Source organism: Lissotriton helveticus, chromosome 2_1, assembly GCF_964261635.1.
Source record: "Lissotriton helveticus chromosome 2_1, aLisHel1.1, whole genome shotgun sequence".
Taxonomy (NCBI): domain Eukaryota; kingdom Metazoa; phylum Chordata; class Amphibia; order Caudata; family Salamandridae; genus Lissotriton; species Lissotriton helveticus.
This window is the reverse complement of record NC_136059.1, coordinates 147787034-147807163: the sequence shown is the minus strand read 5'-3', so window position 1 is coordinate 147807163 and position 20130 is coordinate 147787034. Positions and strand designations below refer to the sequence as shown.

The window sequence follows — 20130 nt, the reverse complement described above, 5'->3', positions numbered from 1 at the left end:
GGTTCGGGGTCACAGAAGGCCCTGCATTTGTCATGGGTCCCCACCTCCTGCTTGTAAGGTCTTTTAGTCTCTGCCTTTGCTCGGAAGCTTTAGCCTCCTTTATTCTACTGTGTTTTATTTTGACATCTCACCCAGACCTGTTGGCTTTGCCAGAGCTGTGGGCCTTGCTGGATATGTATTTCGGCCAGGGCCCGGATGCAGGAGCTTGGTGCGCGGACCATGGTTGCTAGGTTTGTCCAGCACCTGGTGTGTGTGCGCTAAATAAGTGAATGTGAAGAAGTGGGAAGTTCGAGTGTACTTTTACGTCCCTCGTGCTTTCCAGTGGAACTAGTTGGAGGTGGAGTGAAAAGCTAAACAGCCAGTAGCATGTAGCGAGTCATGTATGTGCTGCGGCTGATCCTGGAAGGTACTGAGACTGTCTCAAAGCAATAGCTGAAGTGCTGATCTAGGACCACTCTCTGTATGTTGTAAACAGCAAGTCCAGCAGACATCTGTACAGCTAGGCAGACCCAGAACTGAAGAGCAGCCTGTCACTTATATAACAATCTGCCTTGTCTTTGTACATGACTGTCTAGGGTCCAGCTCGCACTCAATGCTGGTTATGAACATGACTAGCCAGGGTCCAGTTCGCACTCAATGCTGGTTATGAACATGACTAGCCAGGGTCCAGTTCGCACTCAATGCTGGTTATGAACATGACTAGCCAGGGTCCAGTTCGCACTCAATGCTGGTTATGAACATGACTAGCCAGGGTCCAGTTCGCACTCAATGCTGGTTATGAACATGACTAGCCAGGGTCCAGTTCGCACTCAATGCTGGTTATGAACATGACTTGGCAATCTTTCCCAGATCAATTGTCTTCCGGCTCTGCCCCTCCAATGGTCGGACCACTTTTTAACCTACTTCTATATCCCTTGTGGGAAAGCCCACTCCCCGACCTATCTATCATCCTTCCACGGTCACAGGAACTGGAAGAAACTTGATCTGATCCAACTGAACACAGCATTGGACTCTATCCCGGAAGATCTGATGAAGGAAGAAAGTAACATGGAGGCTTTAGCCGCCTCTACGGACAAATGGCTCAGGGGAGCCATTGATGTCTGTCTGCCAATTACTAGCAAGAAAATCAAACCTCATAATATCCCGGCACCATGGTTCAATGAGATACTGAAGAAGGCTAAGTCCAAATGTAAACGTCTTGAACATCTCTGGAGAAAGGACTATTCTCAGCTTTCAGGAGAAACTTATAAAAAAGAACTCAAACAATATCACAGGGAGTGCACTGCTACTCGTGCAGCCTATATTAGCCATACTGTCACAACGGCTTCCAATAAATCCAGGACTTTGTTCAACATAGTGAAAGAACTGGCAGGATCCAAAACCCCTGCTGGTCCCCCTTCCTTGAATAATGTGCAATGTGAAGAGCTAGCTCAGTATTTCACAAATAAAATTGAAAGTATCCATAAGGACATTTTTGAACAACTAGGTGAAACTGACTATAAGTCCTCCACTTACCATCTTCATTCTCTTCATACTCAAGGGCAATTGACTAATCTCCCCCTTAATGAGTGGCCAGAGATCACAACCCAAAATCTTCAGGATAGTATTGAGAAATTAAAATCAGGTTCCCCTGCAGATCCTTTGCCTGTATCAATCCTGAAAAAACTTGATACTAGGCACATATCCGTAATCTGCAGAATTTTAAACCAATCCTTGGGCTCCGCCATTGTTCCTACTGCATGGAAACATGCTAAGGTCACACCACTGCTAAAAAAAACATCGGCTGACCCAAAAGTTTTGGGTAACTTCCGCCCAATCTCCCTGCTACCTGCTTTCTCCAAACTCCTAGAAAAGCATATTCACATCCACCTGGCCCACTACTTGGAGACTAATAACATCTTTCATCCCTCTCAGTCGGGTTTCAGACCAGGCTACTCTACTGAGACCACCCTTTTGGGGGTCGTAGAACATCTGAGGAGCCTGGTTGATAGGGGTTTCTCTGCTGCACTGATATTGCTTGATCTCAGTGCAGCATTTGATACCATCTCCCACAGTATTTTACTGGACTCCCTCTCTGAAGTGGGCATAAGGGGAACTGCCTTAGCATGGATTAGTTCTTTTCTTAGCGAGCGGTCTTTTCAAATAAAGTCCAATATTGGCACCTGTGGCGTCCATCGCTCTCCCCATGGTGTCCCACAGGGCTCAGTGCTTAGCCCTTTGCTTTTCAACCTATACGTGGCTCCTCTTGCTCGTATAGCGGAGGACGAAGGCTTAACCATGTTCAGCTACGCCGACGACTCCCAAATAATCTTCTCATTGACCAGTGCGGATAAAGCTTCACCTTCACCTCTGAAATCAGGCCTTGCTAGGATTGCAACCTGGATGCAGGCTCATTTGCTAAAACGTAACGGGGAAAAAACCGAGGTGCTTATCCTTGGTCCCAGTCCTGATCTCTGGAATAGCTCCCACTGGCCCTCCATCATGGGCCCTCTTCCCACCCCATGTGTCCAAGCTCGCAATCTTGGCATCATCATTGACAAAGGACTCACGATGCAGCCTCAAGTCAGTAAACTTACAGCCACATGTTTTACTGTCTTGAGATGGCTGCGCAAGATTATTTGGATGCTCCCGGAAGATACCAAGAAGTCCGTAGTCAATGCCTTAATCACCTCAAGGCTTGACTATGGCAACGTTCTCTACCTTGGGACAACCCAAGCTGTTCTGAACCAACTTCAGCGGGTACAATATGCTGCGGCCCGTCTTCTACGCAAATGCCATAGAAGAGAACGCATGACCGGATATTTGAAAGCTCTGCATTGGTTGAAAGTTGAGAGCAGAATAAAATTTAAAACGCTCTGCTTCATGCATAGGATTAAATTTGGATCTGCCCCGAATTACCTTAAAAATCTGGTGCATATCTATCTACCTACCCGTAACCTTAGATCCTCTTCCCAAGGCCTTTTTAATGTGCCTAAAGTCCGGCTAACTAGAATGGGAGGTAGATCGTTCTCATATCTAGGTCCCAAGTACTGGAATTCACTCCCTTTGGCAATCCGTACTGAATCCAATTTTGTCACTTTTCGTAGATCCTTGAAAACCTGGCTGTTTGGCCAGTAAGCCATGGCCTGTCTCACTCTAGTCATCATGTCCCTCTGCACTACTTTTTCTATCAGCGCCGGAAAACCCTGTTGGGTAGCTGTAGCGCTTAACAAGTTAAATAAATAAATAATAATAAATAGCCAGGGTCCAGCTTGCACTCGATGCTGCTTTTAATAGTTATGAACATGACTAGCCAGGGTCTAGCTCCCGCTCGATGCAGCTTTTCATAGTTATGAACATGACTAGCCAGGGTCCAACTCGCATTTGATGCTGCTTTTCATAGTTATGAACAGGATTAGCGAGAGTCTAGAATCTATGCTGCTTTTCATAGTTATGAACAGAACTAGCAATGGTCCAGCTCACGCTCGATGCTGATTGTCCTAGTTATGAACTTGACTAGCCATTGTCTAGCTCACTCCCTATTCTGATTTTCATAGTTATGAACAAGACTAGCCCGGGTCTAGCTCACACTCAATGCTGTTTTTTATAGTTATGTACGTGACTAACCAATGTCTAGTTCGCAGTAGATGCTTCTTTTCATAGTTGTAAACATGATTAGCCATAGTCCGTCTCACGCTTGACGTAGCTTTTCATATTTCTGAACATGACTAACCAGTGTCTAGCTCGCGCTCTATGCAGCTTTTTGTTGCAAAGTGAATACCTCTCAGGAGTCCAGGTGGTTAATCCATGAAGTAAATTTATTCAGATTGAGGTACATAGGTGGTGGGTAGGTCATACAGGGTAGAAGGTAGGCCAAGATGTAGATGGTATGAAAGCCCACCAGGAGCTGTATCCCTCCGCTCAGCCAGGAGTCAACTGTCACACATCAGTCACAGCACATTCTAAGACCTCAATGAACATTCTAAGTGTTCCCAGGCTGAACCAGAAAGGAAGACAGGGTGGAAAGAAGGAAGAGGAGGAAAGACCTTATAACATATTTCATAGTTATGATCAGGACTAGCAAGAGTCTAGCTCTCACTTGATGCTGCATTTCATTGTTATGAACATGACTAGCCATGGTCTAGCTTGTGCTTGATGCTGCTTTTCATAGTTATGAACATGTAAATGTAAATGTCAAATGTAAATGTCAAGGTATTTGTAGAGCGCACTGCCACCAAGCGGTTTCCTGGCGCTATTACTCATACCGCTGTGGAACCCTTCCTGGCTTTCCCTGTGAAGTGTCCACTCCTGGGCACCCCCAGGGTGAAGCCAGGCATCCTAGCGCTGTTGGGGCCGGTGTGGAGGTTAAGCAAGCTATTGCCCAGAGTTGCAGCGTGGGGCCCATGATTAGAATAGGCACCGAGGCGAGAATTGTCAGGTCCGAGGAAATTGAGCCCAAGACCCGCCGAGGCGGGAATTGAACCCTGGTCCCGGGCCAGAACTCTGCATCAGGGTCTGCCGCTCTAACCATTGAGCCACACTCCTCCAACATGACTAGCCAATATCTAGCTCTTGCTCAATGCAGCTTTTCATAGTTGTGAACGTGACTAACCTGTGTCTAGCTCGCGCTCGATGCGGCTTTTCATAGTTATGACAAGACTAGCAAGGGTCCAGCTCACTCTCGATGCTGCTTTACATAGTTATGAACATGACTAACTGTTGTGTAGTTCCTAGGAATCCCTAGGACCTGCGTGTTTTGGATGACCTAAACTAAAGGTTTGGTGTCCCAACCGCTTCCGGACACCCCCACAGGATATGTCCGCCGTTAGACCAGCTAGCTCTACAGTGCCACTACCAACCCCCCGTATCTTACAGTGGTATAGGTAGTTTCTGGCAACCACTGAACATAACCCTGATTCCTCCAGGATCGTGGAAAACAATACAGTACTTTTCACTCAGTCACTCGTGCTTGCTTATTCTCAGAAATGGCGATTAGGGCGTTTCAATAAGTATTTATTGGTCCAGCGTCAGTCTTGTGTAAAACTTCTTTGCTGTGACCATTAGGAGACAGAAGCAAATTAAAGAGATTGCAAGTACCAATATAGTAAACAGTAGTTACATTTCTACCATAATGCTAATAAGCTGAACCGAAGCAGTTCAGATAAAAACAGTAGCACTTGCATATTCCTAAAATGTACGCCCTAAGTAATTTGCCGAAATGTACCTAGCCTAGATCTGTATCTGTAGCATGTATATGTAGCCAAGAAACCCCTAGGGGTGAACCATCCCCCTTCACCTGATGGTTGGGAATGAAAGACCCCGTCTCTGCTTCAAAGATGACACCCCACAAGGGATGTCCGACCACTGCTTGTCTAAGATTCGGCATGCAGGACCCTGTGTCCGCTTGGAAGGAATTCTCCTCTGATTTGCAGGAGGAAATCAGGGTCTTATATCAGCTTTGCCGTGGCGGACATTCCGCCGGGGTGCGGCTGAATCTGACGCGTGCGCAGATCGGACGGCCACTGGCCGTCCTCTGCACATGCCCACTGTGACGTCGGACGGCTGGGGGCTGTCCGACGCATGGAAAAGGTTAAACTAGAGTGGTCACTCCAGGGTTTCTGCTAGAATCAATATGTTTTGAAAACCATCATAAATATTTTGAAACCAATCATAGTGTTTTTCCAAACAAATGCGATCATGCACAGCGGGCTGTTGGCCATCGATTAAAAAAAGTGGTGACCCATATACAGAACAATTATTCCGTGCCTGAGGACATGTTTATGTACTTCAGGTACAGGGTTTATAATAGAATATTAAGAGCCTGGTGTGGAAGAGACAGGAGCAAGCTACTAGGTAAAAGGTCATCGGTTCAGAATTGTTATTGTCATGTGGATGGGACAATGTGTGTAAAATGGGATATATACATGACGGGACTAGCCTAAAGGACATGACATAACCAATGTCTAGCTTGTACTCGATGCTGCTATTCACAGTAATGAACAGGACTAGCCAGGGTCTTGCTCATGCTCAATGCTGCTTTTCTTAGTTATGAACATGACTAAGCAGTGTCTAGCTCGCTCTCGACACAGCTTTTCATAGTTATGAACATGACTAACCAGGGTATAGCTCACACCTGATGCTGCTTTTCTTAGATATGAACATGACTAGTCAGGATCTAGCTAGCGCTCAATGCAACTTTTCATAGCTATGAAAATGACTAGCCAGGGTCTAGATCATGCTAGATCCTTCTTTTCATTGTTGTAACAATGCTGACCTGTCTCACCCTCTAAGCTTGTTCTCCTAGTTGTAAACATGGTTGGCAAGTGTCTAGCACATCCTTATGCTTGTTGTCGGCTTTGAAGACACAGATGGCCATTCTCTAGCTCACCCGTTTTGCTTGTTTTCAGAATTATAAATCTGGCTGCTCATGCTCTAGAATCTAGCTCACTGTTTGATGCATAATTTTAGAGCTCTGATCATTGCTGGCCAGCCTGCAGCTCAGACTCCATGCCTGTTTTCAGTTATAAACATGGCTGCCCTCACGCTAGCATTTAGTTTTTACTTGATTTCAGAGCTCTGAACTTTCCAGACCAGCATGCAGCTCATGGTCCATGCTTGTTTTCAGAGTTCTAAAAATGGTTGTCCACTCTCTAGCATCTAGCTTGCACTTGATGTTTAATTTCAGAGCCATTAATATTGCTAACCAGCCTCCAGCTCACACTCTAGGCTTGTTTTCAGAGTTATCAATAATGCCGAGCACTCTATAGCAATTAGCTGACACTTGATGCCTAATTTCAGAGCTCTGACCATTGCTTGCCAGACTTCAGCTCACTGTTCATGCTTGTTTTCACAGTACATCAACGGAGGGAACCTGGAGCAGCTTCTAGACAGCCCAGAGCCGCTCTCTTGGTCTGTACGCATCAACCTGGCACTGGACATTGCGAAGGGTTTACGGTACCTGCACTCCAAGGGTGTCTTCCACCGGGATCTCACCTCCAAGGTAGGGACGCGTCCTTCTTACATCACCATCTCCACAAACAGCGTACATCTTTTCAGTACTCACCCTTTTCTGTCCCTGGATGGTCTTTTGCTGCTGTAAAGTCCCCAGAAATGACACGGATATGTAAAGGTAATTTCAGTGGCTTTCTCCAAATTTAAATATGACAGCCTGCAGCCACTGCATCCTGGGTCTCAAGTGTACCCAGCATACCACCTTTCCATCACTTGCATACATTCATCGTTCTTTACCATGATCCCCTTAGCACACAACCACCCCTCTCACTGCACTGCCAGCCTGCTTACCAGGAAGAGCTCCCCTCACTGCAGTGTGAGCCTGCGTACCAGGAAGAGCCCCCCTCACTGCAGTGTACAGTGTCCGCATGCTTACCAGGAAGAGCTCCCCTCACTGCAGTGTGAGCCTGCGTACCAGGAAGAGCTCCTTCACTACAGTGTACAGTGTCAGCATGCTTACCAGGAAGAGCTCCCCTCACGGCAGTGTACAGTGTCAGCCTGCTTACCAGGAAGAGCTCTCCTCACTGCAGTGTCTGCCTGCTTACCAGGAAGAGCTACCCTCACTGCACTTCCAGCATGCTTACCAGAAAGATCTCCCTTCACTGCAGTGTCAGCACGCTTACCAGGAAGAGTTCTCCTCACTGCAGTGTCTGCCTGCTTACTAGGAAGAGCTCTCCTCACTGCAGTGTCTGCCTGCTTACCAGGAAGAGCTACCCTCACTGCAGTATCAGTATGCTTACTAGGAAGAGCTCCCCTCACTGCAGTGTCAGCACACTTACCAGGAAGAGCTACCCTCACTGCAGTATCAGTATGCTTACCCAGAAGAGCTCCCGTCACTACAGTGTCAGCACACTTACCAGGAAGAGCTCCCCTCACTACAGTGTACAGTGTCAGCACACTTACCAGGAAGAGCTCCCCTCACTATAGTGTACAGTGTCCACATTCTTACCAAGAAGAGCTCCCCTCACTGCAGTGTCATCACGCTTACCTGAAAGCGCTACCCTCACTGCAGTGCCAATATGCTTAGCAGGAAGAGCTCCCCTCACTGCATTGTCAGCGTGCTTACTTGAAAGAGTTTCCCCTCACTGCTGTCAGCACACTTACCAGGAAGAGCTCCACTCACTACAGTGCCTGCCTGCTTACCAGGAAGAGCTACCCTCACTGCAGTATCAGTATGCTTACCAGGAAGAGCTCCCTTCACTGCAGTGTCAGCATACTTATGTGGAAGAGCTCCCCTCACTGCAGTGTCAACATGCTTACATGACAGAACGCCCCTCACTGCAGTGTCAACATGCCTACCTGGAGGAGCTCATCTCACTGCAGTGTCAGCACGCCTACCAGAAAGAGCTACCCATACTGTAGTATCAGCATGCTTACCTGGAAGATCTCCCCTCACTGGAGTGTTTGCATGCTTACCAGGAAGAGCTCTGCTCACTGCAGTGTCAGCACTCTTACTGTAATATCTCCCCTCACTACAGTGTTAGCACTCTTACCTGGAATATCTCTCTCACTACAGTGTCTGCATGCTTCCCAGGAAAGCTCCCTCTCACTGCAGTGTCTGCACGCTTACCAGGAAGAGCCCCCTCACTGCAGTGTCTGCACACTTACCAGGAAGAGCCCCCCTCACTGCAGTGTCTGCATGCTTACCAGGAAGAGCTCTCACTGCAATGTCCGCTCAGTTACCTTGAATATATCCCCTCACTGCAGTGTCAGCATGCTTACCTGGAACATCTTCCCTCTCTGCATGTGGTCCCTCTTACCAGGAAGAACTCCCTTCACTGCAATGTGGTCACACTTACTAAGAAGAGCTTCCCTCACTGCAGTGTCAGCATGCTTACCAAGAAGAGCTTACCTCACTGCATGCATGCTTACCTGGAGCTCCTTTCACTACAGTGTCCGCATGCTTAACTGGAAGAGCTCCGCTCACTGTAGTGTCAGCACGCTTACCAGGATGCTTTTCCTGTTAAGCATCATTACCAAGAAGAGCTCCCATCACAGCATACACGCTTACTAGGAAGAGCTCCCCTCACCACAGTATCAGCATGCTTGCCTGGAGGAGCTCCCCGTACTGCAGTATCAGCCTGCTTACCTGGAAGAGCTCCTCTCACTGTAGTATTGGCACGCTTACTAGGAAGAGCTCCCCTCACTGCAGTGTCAGTATGCTTACCAACAAGAGCTCCCCTCACTACAGTGTCAGTATGCTTACCAAGAAGAGCTCCCCTCACTACAGTGTGATGTGAGCATGCTTTCTTCGAAGAGCTCCACTTACTACAGTGTCAGCATGCTTACCTGGAAGAGCTCCCCTCACTGGTGTCTGCACACTTACCCAGAAGAGCTCCTCTCACTGCAGTATCGGCACTCTCACCTGGAAGAGCTCCCCTCACTGCAGTGTCAGCACGCTTACCTGGATGGGCTCCTCTCACTGCAGTGTTGGCACGCTTACTAGGAAGAGCTCCCCTCACTGCAGTGTCAGTATGCTTACCAAGAAGAGCTCCCCTCACTGCAGGGTCAGCATGCTTACCTGGAAGTGCTCCCCTCACTACAGTGTCCGCATGCTTGCCTGGAATAGCTCCCCATACAGCAGGGTCCGCATTCTTCGCAAGAGGAGCTCCCCTCACTACAGTGTGGACATGCTTACCTCAAAGAGCCCCCTTCACTGCAGTATCGATATGCTTACAAAGAATAGCTCCCCTTACTGCATGCACGCTTCCCTAGAAGAGCTCCACTTACTGCATGCACGCTTCCCTAGAAGAGCTCCCCTCACTGCATGCACGCTTCCCTAGAAGAGCTCCCCTCACTGCATGCACGCGTACCAAGTTCCCCTTACTGCAATGTCTGGCTGCTTACTTCGAAGTGACAGCACGCTTACCTGGTAGAGCTCCCCTGACTGCAGTATCAGCACGCTTACCAGGAAGAGCTCCCCTCACTGATGTCAGCACCCTTGCCTGGAAGAGCACCCCTCACTGGTGTCAGCACACTCACCTGGGAGAGCACCCCTCACTGGTGTCAGCACATTTACCTGGAAGAGCTCCCCTCACTGGTGTCAGCTCACACATCTGGAAGAGCTCCCATCACTTCTGTCTGCCCACTTACCAGGATGAGCTCCCCCAACTGCAGTGTCAGCACGCTAACCAGGAAGAGCTCCCCAACTAGACTCTCCACGGATAGTGTAAGTCAGAGGTGCGGGGAGCTGAATGTTAGTTAGCGTAGGGTGGAACAGTGAAAAGACTCAAACACATGGACCCATTGTGGGTTGGGTATGACGAGCCCTGTGTTTACCTTCAGGGTTTGTACCCGTAAGTGGACACCCCAGTGCTGCTAGTGAAGCCTCTGTGGAATGGTGAACCCAAGAACCCCTACTGATCCACTGCAATGGTGGTCCCAAGATCCCCCACTGATCCACTGTGATTGTGGCCCCAAGATCCCGTATTGATCCACTGTGATTGTGGCCCCACGATCCCCCACTGATCCACTGTGATGGTGGTCCCAAGATCCCCCACTGATCCACTGCGATGGTGGTCCCAGGTTCCCTTACTGATCCACTGCGATGGCCTCTCTCTTTGCAGAACTGTCTGGTGAAGTGCGAGGAGGACGGCTACACGGCGGTGGTGGGAGACTTCGGACTGGCAGAAAAGATCCCAGATTACAGGTGAGAGCGAGAGCCCCGATCGCTCGGCCGCTTGCTGTGCCGTGCTGCGCCTCCCAAGAGACCCTGCTCCTCAGTGGTTAAGCCGCGCCGCAGTGGCATGTGTTCACCTTTGGTGATTGGAGTCTAGTGCTTGGGTTGTAGTTTTGGTGATCTGACATTCGCAGTTTCTGCAGCCCTGCTCAGTGTGTAGGGTGGAGCGGCTCAGCGGCGTGTGATACATTGATGTTGATGCTTTTCCCCAAGTGGAATTGTGTAAGAACAGTTATCCAAGACAGAGGTATGCCTTATGTCCTTTTCAGAGGGGTAAAAGGCCACATTAAATTGCCAGGACTTGAGCCAGAAAACATGAACACATATTCAGCTTTTGGACCCCACGTGTGCAGATTAAAAACGTGCATGGCTGATTGGTGTGGTATGTTCCATGCCTTCTATGTTAATCTAATACCTGCCCTGTCTGTGCAGTAGGGTGGACATTATAAGCGAGAGCTACCTGATGGATCTGGGTTCTGCTGTGACTGCTCATGGGTGGAGTTTCAGGGTCCTGTGAGCAGTGTATAGTTCTAGAGTTACAGACACACATCTTTCTTGCTCTGTTACTGTGTCTAATCCCTGAGTCAGCACAATGGGTTTGATATTTGTATCGGCCTCAAAGATGTGCCCGACTCCCTTCCTCACTGGTCATTGGAAAGTTGCATTTGGAGGTACTTTCCTGAAGAGCATTGCTTCTGTAATAATCTTTGTGGGCTGGTGGGGGAATCAAACCTCTTGCTATCGAATTATAAGGCTCTATATCCTATTTCTCTTTTTCTGGAGCGGTCGAAAGGTGCCTAGACTGCACCTGGTGCTGCACCTCTAGAAGCATCTTTTGACAAAGCAAGTAATCTATCTTGTTCGCTGTGGACTTGGACCCGTCTTGCTACTCCATTAACTAACAATGGCCTCAGACAGGATCATTTGGAGGTTTGCCTTTCCTTGGGGGGTGTTTTGGTGTGAATCCTCATTCATGATTATTATTTTTCATGCTAAGGGGACATTAATCCATTTTTAGAAGTACAATACCTGGGTATGTCATGCTGCCGCCATCACCACACATGCACCAGTTCTTCCTCTCCATAGGAGACCCTCATTGCCTGTTGGGACAGTCTGTGAGCTCACAAAGGATGGGTTTAAGGTGCCGGTGCTTGTTTTCAGAAGTGAGCCCTGCATATCTGTGCTTGTCTGAAGTATCTACTCCTTGTCCCGAGCCTCCACCACCTGTCTTATGACTTCAGCAGTAACCACCTTGTGGCTGATGGTGGATAGCTGAATTGAGTAGGTCATCCCCGGCCAGCAGGAGGTAGCGCTACAGTCAAGCACTAGAGTAGTACCTACAGCGAGAACCTTGTGACGTCAGTTCAACTTCTTCTGTGGAAGGAATGGCACCAGCAGGGCAATTTGCAGTAACCACCTTTAATCTGCTTGTCCTTCAAATTCAAAGCAGGCCCATTCCTTCTCGAGGGTTGGCGAGTGCCTGGTGGTCCACCTCACCGGCTGGCTGACAGCACTGTACCATGAAGAGGCGTGCTCTAGCTATGGTCCGGTAGAAACCTAGAAAGTACCATGAAGAGGCGTGCTCTAACTATGGTCCGGTAGAAGCTTAGAAAGTACCATGAAGAGGCGTGCACTATCTATGCTCCCGTAGAAGCTTAGAAAGTACCATGAAGAGGAGTGCTCTAGCTATGGTCCGGTAGAGGCTTAGTAAGTACCATGAAAAGGCGTGCTCTAGCTATGGTCCGGTAGAGGCTTAGTAAGTACCATGAAGAGGCGTGCTCTAGCTATGGTCCGGTAGAGGCTTAGTAAGTACCATGAAGAGGCGTGCTCTAGCTATGCTCCCGTAGAAGCTTAGAAAGTACCATGAAGAGGAGTGCTCTAGCTATGGTCCGGTAGAAGCTTAGAAAGTACCATGAAGAGGCGTGCTCTAGCTATGGTCCGGTAGAGGCTTAGTAAGTACCATGAAGAGGCGTGCTCTAGCTATGCTCCCGTAGAAACTTAGAAAGTACCATGAAGAGGAGTGCTCTAGCCATGGTCCGGTAGAAGCTTGGAAAGTACCATGAAGAGGCGTGCTCTAGCTATGGTCCGGTAGAAGCTTAGAAAGTACCATGAAGAGGTGTGCTCTAGCTATGGTCCAGTAGAAGCTTATAAAGCACCATGGTGAGGCGTGCTCTAGCTACGCAGCTTAGAAAGTACCATGAAGAGGCGTGCTCTAGCTATGGTCGGGTAGAAGCTTAGAAAGTACCATGAAGAGGCGTGCTCTAGCTATGGTCCGGTAGAGGCTTAGTAAGTACCATGAAGAGGCGTGCTCTAGCTATGGTCCGGTAGAGGCTTAGTAAGTACCATGAAGAGGCGTGCTCTAGCTATGGTCCGGTAGAGGCTTAGTAAGTACCATGAAGAGGCGTGCTATAGCTATGCTTCTGTTGAAGCCTAGAAAGTACCATGAGGAGGCGTGCTCTAGCTATGGTCCGGTAGAAGCTTAGAAAGTACCGTGAAGAGGCGTGCTCTAGCTATGGTCCGGTAGAAGCTTAAAGTACCATGAAGAGCCGTGCTCTAGCTATGCTCCGGTAGGAGCTTGGAAAGTACCATGAAGAGGCGTTTCCCTACCTATGGTCGGGTAGAAGCTTAGAAAGCACCATGAAGAGGCGTGCTCTAGCTGTGGTCCGGTAGAAGCTTATAAAGCACCATGGTGAGGCGTGCTCTAGCTATGCAGCTTAGAAAGTACCATGAAGAGGCGTGCTCTAGCTATGGTCTGGTATAAGTTTAGAAAGTACCATGAAGAGGCGTGCTCTAGCTATGGTCCGGTAGAAGCTTAGAAAGTACCATGAAGAGGCGTGCTCTAGCTATGTTGCGGTATAAGTTTAGAAAGTACCATGAAGAGGCGTGCTCTAGCTATGCATCGGTAGAAGCCTAGAAAGTACCATAATGAGGCATGCTCTAGCTATGCTTCGGTAGAAGCCTAGAAAGTACCATGAAGAGGCGTGCTCTTGCTATGCTCCGGTAGAAGCTTAGAAATTACCATGAAGAGGCGTGCTCTAGCTATGGTCTGGTAGAAAGTACCATGAGGAGGCGTGCTCTAGCTATGCAGCTTAGAAAGAACCATGAAGAGGCGTGCTCTAGCTATGGTCCGATAGAAGCTTAGAAAGTACCATGGGGAGGTGTGCTCTAGCTATGGTCGGGTAGAAGCTTAGAAAGTACCATGGTGAGGCGTGCTCTAGCTATGCAGCTTAGAAATTACCATGAAGAGGCGTGCTCTAGCTATGGTCGGGTAGAAGCTTAGAAAGTACCATGGGGAGGTGTGCTCTAGCTATGGTCGGGTAGAAGCTTAGAAAGTACCATGGGGAGGCGTGCTCTAGCTATGGTCGGGTAGAAGCTTAGAAAGTACCATGGTGAGGCGTGCTCTAGCTATGCAGCTTAGAATTTACCATGAAGAGGCGTGCTCTAGCTATGGTCGGGTAGAAGCTTAGAAAGTACCATGGGGAGGCGTGCTTTAGCTATGGTCGGTTAGAAGCTTAGAGTACCATGGGGAGGCGTGCTCTAGCTGTGGTCCGGTAGAAGCTTATAAAGCACCATGGTGAGGCGTGCTCTAGCTATGGTCGGGTAGAAGCTTAGAAAGTACAATGAGGAGGCGTGCTCTAGCTATGGTCCGGTAGAAGCTTAGAAATTACCATGAAGAGGCGTGCTCTAGCTATGGTCAGGTAGAAGCTTAGAAAGTACCATGGTGAGGCGTGCTCTAGCTATGCAGCTTAGAAATTACCACGAAGAGGCGTGCTCTAGCTATGGTCAGGTAGAAGCTTAGAACGTACCATGGGGGAGGCGTGCTCTAGCTATGGTCGGTTAGAAGCTTAGAAAGTACCATGGGGAGGCGTGCTCTAGCTGTGGTCCGGTAGAAGCTTATAAAGCACCATGGTGAGGCGTGCTCTAGCTATGGTCGGGTAGAAGCTTAGAAAGTACAATGAGGAGGCGTGCTCTAGCTATGGTCCGGTAGAAGCTTAGAAATTACCATGAAGAGGCGTGCTCTAGCTATGGTCAGGTAGAAGCTTAGAAAGTACCATGGTGAGGCGTGCTCTAGCTATGCAGCTTAGAAATTACCACGAAGAGGCGTGCTCTTGCTATGGTCGGGTAGAAGCTTTGAAAGTACCATGAGGAGGCGTGCTCTAGCTATGGTCAGGTAGAAGCTTAGAAAGTACCATGGTGAGGCGTGCTCTGGCTATGCAGCTTAGAAATTACCACGAAGAGGCGTGCTCTAGCTATGGTCGGGTAGAAGCTTAGAAAGTACAATGAGGAGGCGTGCTCTAGCTATGGTCCGGTAGAAGCTTAGAAATTACCATGAAGAGGCGTGCTCTAGCTATGCTCCGGTAGAAGCTTAGACAGTACCATGGTGAGGCGTGCTCTAGCTATGGTCAGGTAGAAGCTTAGAAAGTACCATGGTGAGGCGTGCTCTAGCTATGCAGCTTAGAAATTACCACGAAGAGGCGTGCTCTAGCTATGGTCGGGTAGAAGCTTTGAAAGTACCACGAGGAGGCGTGCTCTAGCTATGGTCAGGTAGAAGCTTAGAAAGGGCGACATGTCTCCTGCACGTCCCCTCATTCCGGCTCCGCAACACTAATTAAGGGAGTCAACATGGGGCAGCATGTTCAGACCCCTCTCTCTGTTGCACAGCTCTTAATACTAGAGTAAGGCATGTTGGGCGGAAGACAGTCCATTTCAGAACCAGAGTTTGTGCTTATATGTGAAGAAAATAAACATGGAAGTGCTTAAGGCCATTTTTGTTTCATTTAGGAATTTTTCACATTTTTGTAACTTTGTTATGTTAAGGTGTACAAAATGCATAACATTCTGCCATTCTGTACCTCTGAATGTGCAATCCACATCAGGGGTTGGTTGACAGTTGGGCTGTTTGTGCATTCACTCTAGACAGTCTCACAAAGGAAGCGGAGTTGTGCCCTGCATATCCTGATGGCCCATCACCAGGCTGATTGGTCTTCCTGCGCTAGACTGGTGGAAGGAGTTGTCACTGACACTTGAATATGGCTGTGCCTTTCCTCACACAAAGCTGTCTCCACCCCTGTAGTGTGTCTGGAGCCAGGTCAGGAAAAGGCAGCTCTTGTGAACTACACAGACTTACCTTTGAAGTTTGCCTACGTCAAAGGCAGAAACTGGTAGAAGTACTGGAGCTGTGACACCATTACTTCAGAACACTTCTGGGCTAAAAGGAGATTCTTCCAAGAAGAGCTGGAGAAGCTGTAAGAGGGGAACTACCACTCTGCTTGTAGCTGTGTTGGGCAGGCCTACTGCTTGCTGCTTCTGTCTTGGGCAGTGGAAGGACTGGGCTTTGCTTTCTGAATCCGGCTTGCCAAGATTCTTCAAGGGCTTGTGGGTGCTTGCCTCCTCAGGGCATCAAAAACTTCATCTGCTGCACAGAACACCAATGCTGGGTGTTCTGAGCTGCCAAGTGGTGCACATTCCAGTTCTGGGCTCTTGGAGGTGGCTTTGTTGCAAAGGACTGAATAGAATCTATGCATAGACCTTCAGCACCTGTTTTCCCTCCACAACATGGCCGTGCTGTTGAAAAATGAATGCATTGCTGCAGTGTGGCTGAGGTATAGAAGCAGCGCTTGCCGTGCAGCTGAAAGATCGCCGCAGCCAGAGTCCTGAGCAGCAAGTCTCCAAAGTCTTAGATACCCACCCAGACTCAGGCCCTGCTGTACGATTGAGGGAATCGGCACATGACCTGCTTCACGTCTAGAAAATCAACGCAGCGCCTGTTCCTCTCCCCACCCTGCATCGACCCAGTGAGTCTGGATTTTCAACTCATTGCACCTGTGCCACAATTTCTACTTCGACGTTGCCCAGCAGTAAAAAATAGAGGCCTCGTGTCAAGTAAACCGATGCATCATTTCCTTTCACAGTAATAAACCAACGCTTCACCTCCCCTGACTCTAAAGAACCAACGCATCACCTAACCTGGCAGTATGAAACTATCGCATCACCTCCCCTGGCAGTATGAAACTATCGCATCACCTCCCCTGACAGTAAGGAACCAACACATCATCTCCTCTAGGAGTAAGGAACCGATGCATTGCTATAATTTTCCGTTGCCTCGCCATAATTTTCTGTTGCCTCGCCTCCCCTGCGCCTGCATTCATCTTTGATTTTCATGCTTCCCAGGTACTTTGTGATAAGTCACTCATCCATAGTTTCCTATGGACTTAACTATTTCGAACCTTTAAAAAGTAATATCTTTGCTTGTGTATGTTTGATTTTTGTCGTTTTACTCTTGTTTCACGTAAATAAAGATTGGTTATTTTTCTAAACTGGTGTGGTTATGTTAGCTGTGTAATCCCTCTATCCTGACTAGAATAAGGGTCCCTACTTGGTCAAGGTGCACACCACTGCCAACTAGAGACCCCCATTTCTAACGAGGCTCCCAAGAGGCAGAACACAGCTGAAAGTCGGAGCACATAACGAAGCTAGGCAGACCCTCAAACTTACCTGGTGCAGGACTTGGAAGTGATGAGAGACTGCTGATCGGTGGGACGAAATGTGACAACCCGTAATCAAGAACAGTGTGTTTTGTCGGCGAAAGGATCTGAGTGGCCTGATCTGCTGGTAGCTCCCAAAGACCAACAAAAGTCAAAAAGATTTTATTTGTGTTGGTACTCAACAGAGGACCACAAATATGACATTTAAAACAAACGAAAATAAAAATAAAAAGTATACATCACTAATTAATATAAAAACAACATAGATTTAAAAAATTTGTAAAGTTTATAGCATACAAATTCGTTCGGAGGCAATTTGCCCACTGTTAACAGTTCTTTTTCCTTTGTTATCCGGCAAGTTCGATATATTGGATCAAGATACATAGCACGAGCTAGTACTACTTTAGGACTAGGGCAAACAAATAGTAAATGCTCCATAGTCTGCTCGCCCCCTTGACATAAAGAACAGAGAGAGGAAGATTCCCCAGCTGACCATTTTGCTTTATAGGCTTGCACAGGTAAAATGCCTATTCGTAACATCAAGATCACCCTCCTTGCACTATGTGTGAGGGAAAACCCTATATAAGGCTGGATGTGTTTATACTCTAAGAGGTCTGTAAATGATTTGTATGTTTTTAATTTATTGCTATGCGCAAAGTCCGAATCAAAACTCAACCTAGGTGCAAAACATTTAAGGAAGAGTTTCAATTGCGATACAGACCAGGTGAGTAAAATTTCTGTAGTAATTTCAGCCATTCGAAATGCAGTTGTCATATTCCCCAAAAAAGTTTGTTTAGCTGCCTCTGTGTCAAAGGTTTCTTTATTCAGCAGGAATCTAAGTGTTCCCTCCTTTGCGTGGAGGAGGTTATAGGCCCACCTTATGATGTTGGCCACAGCCGTGGCATAAGCACTTGTTATTGCAAATTCTAGCCTTAGAACTTGTACTGGTGTTGCAACTGGGACCTTCATCATTCTTTTCAGGATTTTTCCTTCTTGGCGATCCATGAAGCCCCATTGTTTTATAGGGATATATTCCATTGCATACGACAGGACTGCAGGAATTTTCACATTATATATTTTTAATAATGAAGAAAAATGCCTGCTCCCAGTAGCACTATAGAGTCTTGAGAGTGTTCCAGCATGTAAATCTGATTTCTTTATTAAATTATCTATGTGCTTTGTGTTAGTTAAATTCTTTGAGAGAATCCTGCCGAGATATATATATTCATTTACTTCATCGATCTTTTCTCCACCCAGCTTCCAGTTGTATTTGACACTTTTTTTCCTCCCAGAAAAGGCTACAACTTTTGTTTTCTTTACATTCGGGATTAAAAAAAATTCTTTTGAGTATTGATGTAAGATGTCCAGAGAGTTTTGCAGACCAAATGGTGTGAGATCAAACATCACTATATCATCCGCATAAAGCAACGAATGGATACTTTGTTTGCTTATTTTTGGAGGCAGGCTTGAGCCCTGCTGTAACTGATCTGGCAGGTCGCTGAGGTATAACGAAAATAATAAAGGAGCTAGGAGACATCCCTGTTTAAGACCATTCTCTGTATTTATTCTTTTCGTTAAGCCTTTTTCGCCCCCCATTTGAACTTGACACCAAGTTGTGGTGTGAAGGCTTATTATTACCTGTAGCAGGTGTTCGTTGATTCCAAAACTCTTCAGTTTATTCCATAATGTGGGTCGATCTACACGATCAAATGCGGTCGAATAATCTATAAATGCCATATAGACAGTCTGAATTTTTCGTGTCACATATTTATCAAGAATGACCTGAATAATTGCGATATTGTCCGTGACAGAGTGCTTAGGTCTGAAACCAGCCTGGAACATAGGTATCAGACCCAGCGAAAAAACCCAGTTTTTCAGTTGGAGTAATACTTCTGCAGCAAAAAAAATTCCGGTAGCATCCATCAATGCTATTTGGCGGTAATTTCCTGCTACCGTTTTGCTACCTTTTTTATGAATAGGAATGATAATTCTCCCCTGCCATGATTTTGGTACTTGTCCAGTGGTCAAAATATAGTTAAAGAGTGGGGTTAACATAAAACTCCATTCCTTGGGATCCACCTGCAGGGCCTTGATCGGTATTTGATCAGGGCCGAAGGCACCTGTACTTCTTGCCTTTCGAATGTGGGTTTCTACCATTATTGTTGTAGTTTTAGGAATTAAAGATTTTTGTTTTTCCTTTACTTCATCTGCACAATTTTCTTGTAGTCTGACCATATTAGATTTGTAAAGATCTGTCAGATAAATTTCCCACTCTTTCGGCGGTACCGGTACTGCTAGTAATTTTTTCTTTGTTCCTGTTATTTTAGCTATTAATGACCAATACGTTCTCTGGTTATGTTCTTTTGCGGCGATTTGTAAGTCAACCCAGTTGCGATCTTGAAAGGTTTTTTTCTTACTTATTTTTTCTCTTCTTAGTTGATTTTTCAGTTTGTTTATTTCTTTCTTTGTAGTAGGAGAAGAGTTTAAATATTGAGCACGTATCAATTTATTTAGTTTTTTCTTTATGAGTGTATTCTGGATTTTATTTGTATTTTTCTTCGTTTTATTACCAGTATTTCCTTGATTAATCATTTTTATTAATGCCTCTTTAAGTTCGTTAAACATACTCTCAAGATTTGCGATAGGATCTTCAGAATAGAGTTTCCTTAATAAATGTTTATGCTTAATCAATATTGTTATTTTATCCATAGAAGATGAATTCCAAAAGATACGTCTCTGTTCGCTATTTACCAGAGTTTCATTTCTATAAAGGATCATCTGTCCTTCTGCTGCAGACTGAGCCGACCAACTGGTACATAGTTGCATCATGGCATGATCGCTATCAGATGTAAAATTAGAGTGAAGATACGTAAGGGTTTCAAATAGATCTTTGCCACAGATGATGTAATCTATTATCGAAGGGCTCCCGTGTCCCTGTCTAGTGTATGATGCCGGGATATCACCTTCAATATTCCC

At 46.9% G+C, this 20130-nt stretch overlaps 1 protein-coding gene across 1 annotated transcript in view; it reads left to right on the top strand.

The window, feature by feature from the left end:
- The window catches only part of TESK1 (testis associated actin remodelling kinase 1), a 493128-nt gene that overhangs the window by 358948 nt on the left and 114050 nt on the right, over window positions 1-20130 (top strand). Inside the window, exons 4-5 of the mRNA XM_078674640.1 lie at window positions 6833-6979; window positions 10557-10639. Coding sequence (XP_078530766.1) covers window positions 6833-6979; window positions 10557-10639 — 230 coding nt within the window. The remainder of the gene's footprint in view (window positions 1-6832; window positions 6980-10556; window positions 10640-20130) is intronic.